Here is a 12,922-nt window from a genome sequence, read left to right on the forward strand (position 1 = left end):
GATAGTGCTACTGCACTACAGCCTGGGTAACAAAGCAAGACCCTGTCTTAACAACAACAAAAAATATGACTCACTGAAGACTCAGATGATTTTTAGCATTTTTAAAGCAATAAAGTACATTTTAATTGAGGTACATACACTGGTTTTTTAGATGTAATGATATTGTACACTTAATAGACTATAGTATAAGCAATGTTTATATGCACTGGGAAACCATAAAATTCATGTTACTTGCTTTATTGAGATATTCACTATGTTGTGGCAATCTGGAACCAAACCCGCAATATCTCTGAGGGTATAACCATAAACAAGTAACAAAATTATGAGGAAGTTGATTTTCCATAGCCAATCCTATATTTATTCATTAAATATTCCTTCAGGGAGGAATATTTAAGTTAAAAACAGAAAGGTGAGTAGAGTTAAGTCAGAAGAGTTAGGGAAAAGAATACTCCAAGCTGAGGAAACAGAATGTGAAAAGGACCAGAATGAAAGAACTTTCTACTTTTCAGGGAAAGGAATCCAATATATCTAGAGAAATGGAGTTCTTCGGATTATGAAGTGGCCTTTGAGCTTCATCAATAATGTTGGACTTTATTTTAAAAGCAATAGGAAGTTGGCTGGGTGCAGTGGCTCACGCCTGTAATCCCAGCATTTTGGGAGGCCGAGGCGGGTGGATCATTTGAGGTCAGCAGTTCGAGACCAGCCTGGTCAACAAGGTGAAACCCTGTCTCTACTAAAAATACAAAAAAAAAAAAAAAAAAAAAGAGCCAGGCATGATGGCACGCACCTGTTATCCCAGCTACTTGGGAGGCTGAGGCACGAGAATCGCTTGAACCCAGGAGGCGGAGGTTGCAGTGAGCTGAGATTGCACCACTGCACTCTAGCCTGGGTGACAGACTGAGACCCTGTCTCAAAATAACTAACTAAATAAAATAAAAGCAACAGGAAGCCAATGACAGATTTTAAGTAATGGAGAAACATGAGATTTGCATTTTTTCTTAAGAGATAGGATCTTGCTATATTGTCCAGGCTGGTCTTGAACTCCTGGGTTCAAGAAATCCCCAGCCTCAGCCTCCACAGTAGCTGGTATTTCAGGTGTGTGCCATGGTGCTAGAATGAACTGGGGCAAGAGTGAATACAAGCAGCAACAGTTGGGAAGATGACTATTGCAGCAATAATCTGGAGAGAGATGATGGAAGCCTGCAGGGATGGCGACTTTGTGAAAAATTGGATGGGTCCAATAGTACAGGAGAAGGACTCAGAAGTCATTCCCAGGCTCTGGCTTGGGTGACTGAGTAAATTGTTATATTCATAAAGACTGAGAATAGAGGAGGAAGAACATGTTTAGGGGAAAGATGGAAAGCATTCGACATTAGATTATTGAGTTTGAAGAATCTAGAAGATACCCAAGAGGAAGTTACCTTATAGGTAGTTGGATACAGGAATGAAAAGGAACTCTGTTTTCTGGCTTAAGTGATTGATAGAGATGGTATTGCCATTTGCTGATATAGGGAATAAATGGGAAAAAATGCTTTTTTGAAAATTTCAGTTATAAAAATAATATAACTCATTGCATAAAATTAAAAAATAAGGAAATGAAAAAATTTATGCGACTACCATAAACCAACACTTTGGGAGGCCGAGGCAGGTGGATCACCTGAGGTCAAGAGTTCGAGACCAGTCTGACCAACATGGTGAAACCCCGTCTCTACTAAAAATACAAAAATTAGCTGGGCATGGCGGCGGGCACCTGTAATCCCAGCTACTCAGGAGGCTGAGGCAGGGGAATCGCTTGATCTGGGAGGCGGAGGTTGCAGTGAGCTGAGATCACGCCACTGCACTCCATCCTGTGTGACAGAGTGAGGCTCCATCTCAAAAAATAAAAATAAAATAAATCTTTCTGGCTGCTCCTCCTTGGGCTAGATAATTCTTAGAGATAGCAAGGGTTCAGCTGGAAGAGTTCTTTGATATACAAACTAACCAATTCAGAGCTATATTGCCTCTATCTGGCACGGACACCCCAAGAGACAACATTCCAGTGTCCTAATCACCCCATGGCCAGGTACCAGACAACTAGGGAGCACCCCTATACCTTATTCAAAGTAGCCAATCCTAAACTGTTCACTCTGCCCTGCATTGCCTTTCCCAAGGAAACTCAAGTAACAGCAGTGGCCTAAACCTTCCCCTCTTCTGTCTTCTGCCTCCTGCCTACTCTGGTGTATTTCCCATGTAGCCCTATGTGGCATAATATGTCTCCTGTCTCTAGGACCTGTGAGCATAATAGACTTCGTTTTCCTGAGCCTCTCCTGTGTCTCCTCTTCTGGCTATACCTGACCCACCATCTAAAAAAAGAACAGAAAACATTATATAGTAGGTTTAACAGCCATATTTTTCTAAGAAGGAGGCTTCTCTAGAATGTTTGATTGAGAAGAATTAAAAATACCAGTTAACCAGATATCACTTTGTGAATCAGACAACGCTTACTAAGTTACACATCCTTAGGCCTTTAGATTATCAAAACATAATCTAAATTGTTGGGCAAGTACCTAAGAACAATTCCAGAGTTGATGAAATCATGGACTAGAGAATGTTAAATATAGTCAGTTTTCAATATCCAGTTTATTATGCTATATTAGATTTTGGAGCTTTTGCCTCCACACTACACAGCACAGTTATAGGTATTCAGTCTCTTTGAAAATCTCCTTTCCCTTAGGGTCTCTCCAATAACCAATTCTTCCTCCATTGGTGAGAGTTAATTGGTGCTATTGCTCCTAGGGACAACTACATTTTCTTTTCTTTTTTTTGAGATGGTGTCTTGCTCTGTCACCCAGGCTGGAGTGCAGTGGTGTGATTTCGGCTCACTGCAACCCCCACCTCCCAGGTTCAAGCAATTATCCTGCCTCAGCCTCCCAAATAGCTGGGATTACAGGTGCCCACCACCAGTGATAACTACATTTTCAAGGGGCATTCGAGATGCCTTAAAACCAAGAAAACCCGAAAGAATTAATCTCATCTAATGATCAGTCACCCGGTATTCACTTCATGGCTTACTCTCCTTTAAAAAACCTCGACTGTGTCTGGTTTTAATCCTTAACTACCTCATGAATCCAGAAGTCTTAGAAATATCTAAAAATTGTAGCATCTCTGAGCAAATGCACAGGCTCCAGTCAATGTAAAATTATTACCAGCTGCTAAAAAAAGGTCATTTGTCCACACCATAAGCAGAATCAAATGGAGGAGACATGACTATAAACTAAAACCAAGGCTGACAGCAATAGGAAGAAACAGTAAAGAACCAGGAGTGGGGGGTGGTCAAACCCAAGCAAACGGGCATGACTGAAAGGGAATCTGAAAACTAAGGTTAAGTCTGCCTTGAGAGGGTGCGGTGGCTCACGCTTATAATCCCAGTACTTTGGGAGGCCAAGGCGGATGGATCACTTGAGGTCAGGAGTTTGGGACCAGCCTGGCCAACATGGTAAAACCCCGTCTCTACTAAAAATACAAAAATTAGCCAGGCATGGTGGCACGCACCTGTAATCCTAGCTACTGGGGAAGCTGAGGCACGAGAATCACTTGAACCCGAGAGGCGGAGGTTGCAGTGAGCCAAGATCATGCCACAACACTCAGCCTGGGCAAGAATGAGACTCCATCTCAAAAAAAAAAAAAAAGTCTGCCTCAGACCAGAGGCCTACTACATTCTTCCTATTCACAAACCAAAGGCTGGTTTCCACTGTAATGCTCCCGGGGTCTGCAATGTAGCAATATGCCAAACCTGAAAGTTTCTGAAACTTCAGCCTTAACAAATAGCCTGCAGTCTTCTAGGAGGCTGCTTATCGAGTGAAGAGGAGCACCAGCTCACAGTGTGGGGTGTGGGGGAACAAATCCACAGGGACAGCTTGCTGTAGGACAAAGGGCTCGCCTAAGAGCTTCTTAGCAGAGTCTGGAGGACAGCACAGCCTGTAGAAACAGAACATAGCATCAGTTCCCAGGAATAAAAGGAAGAACCCACAGGAATACAATTGCTTAAAATAGAGGCCCTTCCACTGTGTTCCCACAGGCCCCCTGTGTTTCTCTTATACAGCATTTATCTTATTTAATATAACTGTTTTTCTTCACCATCTTCCTTACTGAAGTATAATCTTTTTAAGGGTAGAAATGAAGTAAACACTGCTTAATATTCATTTCTGTGTTCCCAGTATGTGACACAGAATAAGGGTTCAATACATATTTGGTTGGAGCTGAAAAGCCTGTATGTTTATAAGGCCTTAAGATACATAATCACCAAACTGTTCTAAAAAGGGTTGTAACCACTTTACATCCAAACCAGCAGAGTAGAAGAGTATTTGTTTGCCTGGATAACATTCAATACAGTCATGCATCACTTAACAATGGGGGTACATTCTGAAAATTGCATTGTTAGGCAATTTCTTCATTGTGTGAACATAATAGAGCATACTTACACATACCTAGATGACAGAGCCTACTACACATCTAGGCTATACGCTATAGCCTATTTCTCCTCAGCTACAAATCTGTACAGCATGTTACTGTACTGAATACTGTAGACAACTGTAACACAGTGGTAAGTATTTATGTATCTAAACATTAAAAAGTACTGTAAAAATATAGTAGAAAAACTGGTCAACCTGGACAGCATTGTGAGACTCCATCTCTACAAAATTTTAATTTTAACTGATTTTAAAATTAGTTGGGTGTGGTAGTACATGCCTGTATTTCTAGCTACTCTGGGGGCTGAGGCCAGAGGATCACTTGAAACCAGGAATTCAATACCAGCCTGGGCAGCATAGCGAGACTCTGTCTTTACCAAAAAATAAAAAATAAACTAAGGTCCAGACATGCTGGCTCATGCCTGAAATCCCAGCACTTTGGAAGGCTGAGATGAGAGGATTGCTTGAGCTCAGGAGTTCGAGACCAGCTGGGGCCACATGACAAAACGCTGTCTCTACAAAAAACACAAAAACTAGCTGGGCATGGTGGCTCACACCTGTAGTGCCAGCTACTCAGGAGGCTGAGGCGGGAAGATGGCTTAAGCCCAGGAGATAGAGGTTGCAGTGAGCTGAGATCACACCACTGTACTCTAGCCTGGGACAGGATCATCAATATCACTGTTTTGTACCTCCACATCTCGTCCCACTAGAAGGTCTTCAGGGGCAATAACATACATGGAGCTGTTATCTCCTGTGATAACAATGCCTTCTTCTGGAATACCTCCTGAAGGATCTGCCTGAGGCTGTTTTACAGTTAACTTTAAAAAAATAAGTAGAAGGACTATCTGCTAAAATAATAAAAGTACAGTATAGTAAGTATATAAACCAGTAACACAGTCATTTATTATCAAGTATTATGTACTACAGATAACTACACGTACTTAATTTTATAAGTGGTGATGCTGGTGTAAACAAACCTACTGACAGCACAATAAATTTGTTTACACCAGCATGACCACAAACATGTAAGTAACCCATGTGCTAAAATGTTACAACAGCTATGATGTCACTAGGCCATAGGAATTTTTCAGCTCCATTATAATTTTTTTTTTTTTTTTTTTTTGATACGGAGTCTTGCTCTATCACCCAGGCTGGAGTGCAGTGGCACAATCTTGTCTCATTGCAACCTCCGCCTCCTGGATTCAAGCGATTCTCCTGCCTCAGTCTCCCAAATAGCTGGGATTACAGGCACGCATGACCACCACACCCGGCTAATTTTTGTATTTTAGTAGAGATGGGGTTTCACTATGTTGGCCAGGCTGGTCTTAAACTCCTGACCTCAAGTGACCCTCCCGCCTCAGCCTTCTGAAGTGCTGGGATTACAGGCGTGAGCCATCCTGCCCGGTCAGCTCCATTATAATCTTATGGGACCAACATCATATATGCAGTCCATTGTTGACTGAAATGTTATTATGTGACACAAGACTGTAGTTTAGATAGCATTGTCCCATTATAATCAAAAACACAACAAAAATATTCCCTATCACATCTACAATGGAACATTTTCTTATCTAATATAATAAGCAAAAGGAAATGAGTATTAGAAGGAGAGGGACAGAATTATTTTTATACATGGTGATCATATGGTCAGCTGCCACAACAATGTGAGAACCAACTAAAAAATGAATAAAACTAATAATAGAGTAAGGTAGCTGTACACCAGATTGGCAATAACTAATTGGAAAATGTCATGAAGGCTGAGCATGGTGGCTCACACCTGTAATCCTAACACTCCCGGGTTCAAGCGATTCTCCTGTCTCAACCTCCCAATTAGCTGGGATTACAGGCACACAAACCATGCCTGGCTAATTTTCTGTATTTTTATAGTAGACATGGGGTTTCACTGCGTTGCCCAGGCTAGTCTTGAACTCCTGAGCTCAGGCAATCCACCCATCTTGGCCTCCTAAAGTGCTAGGATTACAGGTGTGAGCCACCACACCCGGCTGACACATTCTTAAATTTTGCACCCAAACTAAGTACTTGATTTGCCTCATTCCTGACCCAGCCCTGTAATTGAGTCTTGAAGGTGGTATTTTTTTTTTTTTTTGGTTTCTGTTTCTTTACACTTCTCATGACTTGAAAGCTCAAATCACTTTCCAACTGTGTGCACGATAAGCATGAATGACTTTGATAATCAGAACAAAAAATTTTAAACAGAAGTCAAGACTTACTCAATGATATTCCTAGTGGATTCACCATGGAGCTTGCAGGAAACAAAAACTAGCGTGCGGATGGCCCTGCAGTTTCGAATGGCTTGAATCACCTTGTAATCTGAAGGAAGAAATACCTTGCTATTAGTATAATTAACTACCATGGTCTCTGTTATCACAAACCTCCAACTGACCAGAACTCAGGATTGATTAGAAATAGAGGGGAAACAGGTTCAGAGCCAGCCCACTGGAAGTACCCATAGCATGGTGTGGAAAAGAAGAACCAAAGTTGGTGGATAACACTGGGAACATCAAAATAGCTGTTCATCCTTACGCAGTCCGGCACGGGCTGGGTTCACCACAGCAACAACTGACTGTCCATCTTCCTTTGACTTTAGTAGCCCTGGCAAAATCTTCTCTGCTCGACCAGTGTGAAATTCAGAGTTGGTGATGCCTGTGGAAGACAGGCCCACATGACATAACTCAAGCCCAGCAGTGGGGGAAAGCTTCAGCTTCACAGAAATGCACAGGAGCCAAGGGCTCTGCCATCTTCCCTTTGGATCTAGCATCACTCCAAGTAACAAGGAAAGAAGTGCCTTTGGACAGACCCGCTTCATTTTTTCCAAAGTACTTTCCCTTAGAGTATCTCAGTAAGCCTTTCAGCTTGAGCAACTAGTGTTCACACTTTTTTTTTTCTCTTGCGATGGAGTCTCGCTCTGTTGCCCAGACTGGAGTGCAGTGGCGCGATCTCGGCACACTACAACCTCCACCTCCAAGGTTCAAGCAATTCTCTGCCTCACCCTCCCGAGTAGCTTGGATTATAGGCGCCTGCCACCAAGCCCGGCTAATTTTTGTATTTTTAGTAGAGACAGGGTTTTACCATCTTGGCCAGGCTGGTCTTGAACTCCTGACCTTGTGATCCACCCGCCTCAGCCTCCCAAAGTGCTGGAATTACAGGTGTGAGCCACCATGCCTGCTATTTTACAACTTTACAACTCACATAGCATGCAAGGACCTATACCAAGACGAGAATCTTGACTTTTGCTCAAGTGCTCTTCCTGCTATATCAGACATTTTCACCAAATGCCTCAGGAGCATTCTGGAGGTGAAGTAGTGGGAGCAAGATGATCTATTTTCTATATTGCAGTTTGACAGAAGACTGTGTTTGAAGAAAAGGTTTTGTTGCTGAAAATATAGGTTTGAAACCTATTGTATTATGCTATAAGGCCTCATGAGTCTAATGTCAAGGAGATTCTTCTATTCTGTCCAAAGTTTTGCAACTTTTCTTCCTATCAGCTAGACATGTACCTTCCCTTAGGCTCCTCTTCTGGATAGGAAAAACGTTAGATATTGGTACCTATTCCAGAAAACCATGAGGATCTATTCCAGAAAACCATTCTGACCACTCCAGAATTCCCTCCCTTCCTCCCTGTGGGTCAGGGATACAGTAGTTGTCCTTTCCCACACAATTCTTTCCATAGCACGGAAACAACTGCATCCCTTAATTTCTACACAGACTGTAAACTGTGTACCATTGAAGGCTGCAGTCCATCTTGCATCCTCCACTGCCTGCTCCACCAATTCAATCCCGAGGACCTGAGATGTATGCTGAGCCAGAGAGAGGCCAATCACACCTGAAGAAGTAAAAGAGAAGAAGAAGGAGGCAGCATTTTAGGGTTTGGGTGTGGTAGTTTGTTTTTTGTTTTGTCTTTTTTTGTTTGTTTGTTTGTTTTAAACAGGGTCTCACTCTGTAGCCAAGGCTGGAGTGCAATGGCACACAGTTCACTGCAGCCTCGACTTCCTGGGCTAAAGCAATCCTCCTGTCTCAGCCCCCCGAGTAGCTAAGACTACAGGCTCATGCCACTATGCCCAGCTAATTTTTAATTTTTTTGTAGAGATGGGGTCTCACTATGTTGCCCAGGCTGGTCTCTAACTCCTGGGCTCAACCAATCCTCCTGCCTTGCCTCACAAAGTGTTGAGATAACAGGCATGAGCAACCACACTTGGCTGCAATTTTAGGGTTTTAGACCAATAAGATTACGCCTGCACCACTCTCCCCGACCACCTCTGCAAGCTACAAGGGCCCTGGGAGCTGAGCAGCATGCAGATTCTGCCCTGGGCTTCCACTTGCCAGTTCCACAGCAGATGTCAAGAAGGATGGTGTCAGAGTTCACTCCAGTCAGCTCCCCCACAGTCCGATACAGCATCTCTGCACCAGCAGTGTTAATCTGGAAAAAGGCATCTGGAGAGATGCGGATCTTCAAGCTCAGAAGTTCTTCAAAGATGTAGGGTTCCCCAAACAGAAGCTGATAGGGAGACTGCTGATGGCTACAACGGGTCATGGTACTGGAAAAGAATAAAAGAAGAAAGCATCTTGAGCTGCGCGTGGTGGCTCACACCTGTAATCCCAGCACTTTGGGAGGCCGAGGCGGGGGGATCACCTAAGGTCAGGAGTTTGAGACCAGCCTGGCCAACATGGTGAAACCCCGTCTCTACTGAAAATCCCAAAATTAGCCAGGTGTGGTGGTACATGCCTGTAATCCCAGCTACTCAGGAGGCTGCAGTAGAAGAATCACTTGAACTCGGGAGGTAGAGGTTGCAGTGAGCCAAGATTGCACTACTGTCCTCCAGCCTGGGTAACAGAGCGAGACTCAGTCTCAGAAAAAAAAAGAAAAAAAATAAAAAGAAAGCATCTTGAAATGGCAGACCATCACATCACTAGTGGTTGGGTAGACAGGGAGGCCCCAGCATCTCAGCTAGGAGACACAGTCCCTGCCATCGCCCTGAGAGCTCTGCAACGGTTTCCCCATCAGGGGATGAAAGTCCATGTGGACACTCTCACATCTACATTCTGGCCTGTGTTCCCAGACCCGGCTGGTGTACAAGGGCCAGAACCATTTAGCCAATATCCTCCACCATCAATCAGCAACCCTGCATCGGCAATCCATAAACCAAGAGTCTGGCAAGCCATCAGCCTATTTGGCTGTCCCAGGTTTACCTTTCCTGGAAGTAAAGTGAGGTCAAGTCACAGGCTGCTCCAGGACCTCTGATGAAAAATTCCTTTACAGTCTCCTTCTGAACATGGAGCTCCTCCTGCCCAGACCACAAAATTGGTAGTTAAGCAAAGACTCATCTCTAACAAATTTTCTCTCTAAGCTCTATAGTAATCAGCCCTGCAGTAATCAGACACGAAGACATTTCACAAATCTTATTATAAATAACACTTAACATAAAGCAGGTCAGACATGATGGTTCATGCCTATAATCCCAGCACTTTGAGAGGCTGAGGTAGGAGGACTGCTTGAGCCCAGGAGTGTAAGACAAGCGTAGGTAACATAGCAAGATCCTGTCTCTACAAGCAATCAAAAAGGCTAGGAGTGGTGGTTCACACCTGTAATCCCAGCACTTTGTAAGGCCAAGGCAGGCAGATCAGTTGAGGTCAGGAGTTCGAGACCAGCCTGGCCAACATGGTGAAACTCCGTCTCTACTAAAAATACAAAAATTAGCCAGGTGTGCTGGCACGTGCCTGTAATCCCAGCTACTTGGGAGACTGAGTCAGGAGAACTGCTTGAACCAGGGAGGCGGAGGTTGCAGTGAACTGAGATCATGCCACTGCACTCCAACCTGGGCGAAGAAGCGAGACTGTCTCAAAAATAAAAATAAAAAAAATTAGCCAGGTGTGGTGATGTATGCCTGTAGTCCCAGTTACTTAAGAGGCTGAGGTAGGAAGACTGCTTGAGCCCAGGAGTTTGAGGCCACAGTGAGCTATGATTGCACCACTGCACTCCAATCTGGGCAACAGAGCAAGACACTGTCTCAAAAAATAAAAATAAAAAATAAAATTCTTACATAACTACAGAGAGCCTAAGTATTAGCTTGATACCAGGATATACTGCCAATAAACCATGTAGGAACAATAGGGTTAAAAACACCAGGCGTCAAAGGGCCTGGGTTCAAATCCTAGCTTTGCTATTTACTGATTCTTTAACCTTGGGTATTTCTATGCCTCCATTTCCTCAGGTGTAAAATGAGGGTGACAATCTCTCTCCTCCTGCCTACCTTACAAGTTTGTTGAGATGATCATATAAGTATAGGAATGTTTTAACACAGGTATGTTTGAAAGCACCAAGTGCATGACAAATGTAAAGTACTATTTGGGTTATGAAATTCTCTGACATTGCAGTCTCTATTGTGAACTGGCATTTGGATTTGGAAGAGCAACTACTACCATGGGCAAAGTTCTTGTGAAATTACTTGGGAGTTCTCACGTAGCCTAGCTACAGTCTCTGTGGTTTGATTATGCGAGCAGTATGGTTAAATAGTATCCTTGCCATCTTCTCCTCATCTCTAACTCTTCTCCCCAATCAACACAAATACTCTGTGGATGTACAGTTTCTGCTATATGCCCTGAAACTTCAAAAAAAAACAATTACAGTAATACTAGTAGTAAAAGTGATGGTTGCTTAACATCTTGTGAGGCTCACCTGACTTAATTTCTGGGGATGGAAAGTGATGATAGCCATTGTGTGCCCTTGGCTATTGGTGCGGACTATGAGCTCACGCCAGTATCCACCTTCATGAAATACAAGGCAGGGCTCCAATGGAGACTGTCGAAGGAATACTTCATAGTACTAGGAAGAGAACCGAATTATTACACAAGCAAAACTAGCAAGTTTCACAGCTGATTATTCATGCTAGGTGATGGTTTGCGGCTACACTGTGTCCCCCAAAAACTCCTATGTTGAAGCCTTAACCACCAGTACTCAAAATGTGTCTATATTTTGAGACAGGGCCTTTAAAGAGGTGATTTAGTTAAAATGAGGCAGTTAAGGCAGGCCTTAATCCAATCTCACTGATGTCTTTTTTTTTTTTTTGAGACGGAGTCTCACTCTGTTGCTCAGACTGGAGTGCAGTCGCATGGTCTCAGCTCACTGCAACCTCCGCCTCCCGGGTTCAAGCAATTCTCCTGCCTCAGCCTCCTGAGTAGCTGGGATCACAGATGCCCATCACCTAGCCTTGCTAATTTTTGTATTTTTAGTAGACACAAGGTTTCACCATGTTGGCCAGGCTGGTTGCGAACTCCTGACTTCAGGTGATCCTCCCGCCTTGGCCTCCCAAAGTGCTGGGATTACAGGTGTGAGCCACCGCACCATGCCTGCTGTCTTTGTAAGAGAAAATGTGGACACACAGAGACACCAAGGTTGGGTACACAAAGAAAAAGACCATGTGACACAGCAAGAAGGTGTCTATACAAGCCGAGGAGAGAGGCCTCAGCAGAAACCAAACCAGCAGAGACTCTGATCTTAGACTTTTAGCTTTCAGACAAGGAGGAAATAAATTTCTTTAAGCCACTCAGTCTGCCGTGGCAGCCCTTGCAGACAAATACAGTGATATAAGAAACATGATTAGGCCGGGCGCGGTGGCTCAAGCCTGTAATCCCAGCACTTTGGGAGGCCGAGAGGGGCAGATCACGAGGTCAGGAGATCGAGACCATCCTGGCTAACATGGTGAAACCCCATCTCTACTAAAATACAAAAAAAAAATTAGCCGGGCGTGGTGGCGGGCGCCTGTAGTCCCAGCTACTCGGGAGGCTGAGGCAGGAGAATGGCGTGAACCCGGTAGGCGGAGCTTGCAGTGAGCTGAGATCCGGCCACTGCACTCCAGCCTGGGTGACAGAGCAAGACTCCGTCTCAAAAAAAAAAGAAAAAGAAACATGACTGACCGGGCACAGTGGCTCAAACCTGTAATCCTAGCACTTTGAGAGGCCAACCTGGGAGGACTGCTTATGTCCAGGAGTTCAAGACCACCTGGACAACATGGCCTGTCTACAAAAAATAAAAAAAATAGGCTGGGTGCAGTGGCTCAAGCCTATAATCCCAGCACTTTGGGAGTCCAAGGCGGGTGGATCACTTTGAGGTCAGGAGTTGAGACCAACTGGGCCAACATGGCAAAACCCCGTCTCTACTAAAAATACAAAATTTAGCCAGGCATCAGGGTGGGCGCCTGTAATCTCAGCTACTCGGAAGGCTGAGGCAGGAGAACTGCTTGAACCCAGGAGGCGGGTTGCAGTGAGCCGAGATCATGCCACTGCACTCCAGCCTAGGCAACAGAGACTCCATCTCAAAACAACAACAACAACAACAATTAGCCAGGCATGGTGACACACGCCTGTAGCCCCAGCTACTCGGGAAGCTGGGGTGGGAGGATGGCCTGAGCCCGGGTGGTCAAGGCTGCAGTGAGCCGAGATCTTACCACTGCACTCCA

At 44.3% G+C, this 12,922-nt stretch overlaps 1 protein-coding gene across 26 annotated transcripts in view; it reads right to left on the bottom strand.

The window, feature by feature from the left end:
* Nucleotides 1-2,595: 2,595 nt before the first annotated feature.
* Nucleotides 2,596-12,922, bottom strand: part of TRMT2B (tRNA methyltransferase 2 homolog B) — a 41,556-nt gene continuing 31,229 nt past the window's right edge. For 22 of the 26 annotated variants that reach the window (XM_074030156.1, XM_074030153.1, XM_074030144.1 and 19 more), the window contains 7 exons: nucleotides 11,143-11,289; nucleotides 9,657-9,751; nucleotides 8,790-9,004; nucleotides 8,191-8,292; nucleotides 6,993-7,112; nucleotides 6,680-6,779; nucleotides 2,596-3,957 (listed from right to left, as the gene is read on the bottom strand). In XM_074030156.1, the coding sequence (XP_073886257.1) occupies nucleotides 3,831-3,957; nucleotides 6,680-6,779; nucleotides 6,993-7,112; nucleotides 8,191-8,292; nucleotides 8,790-9,004; nucleotides 9,657-9,751; nucleotides 11,143-11,181 (798 nt within the window). In that variant the 5' untranslated portion in view covers nucleotides 11,182-11,289 and the 3' untranslated portion in view covers nucleotides 2,596-3,830. The remainder of the gene's footprint in view (nucleotides 3,958-6,679; nucleotides 6,780-6,992; nucleotides 7,113-8,190; nucleotides 8,293-8,789; nucleotides 9,005-9,656; nucleotides 9,752-11,142; nucleotides 11,290-12,922) is intronic. The other 4 variants (XM_074030148.1, XM_074030147.1, XM_015444224.4 and 1 more) reach the window with 1 other exon arrangement.

This window comes from Macaca fascicularis, chromosome X (genome assembly GCF_037993035.2).
Source record: "Macaca fascicularis isolate 582-1 chromosome X, T2T-MFA8v1.1".
Classification (NCBI taxonomy): domain Eukaryota; kingdom Metazoa; phylum Chordata; class Mammalia; order Primates; family Cercopithecidae; genus Macaca; species Macaca fascicularis.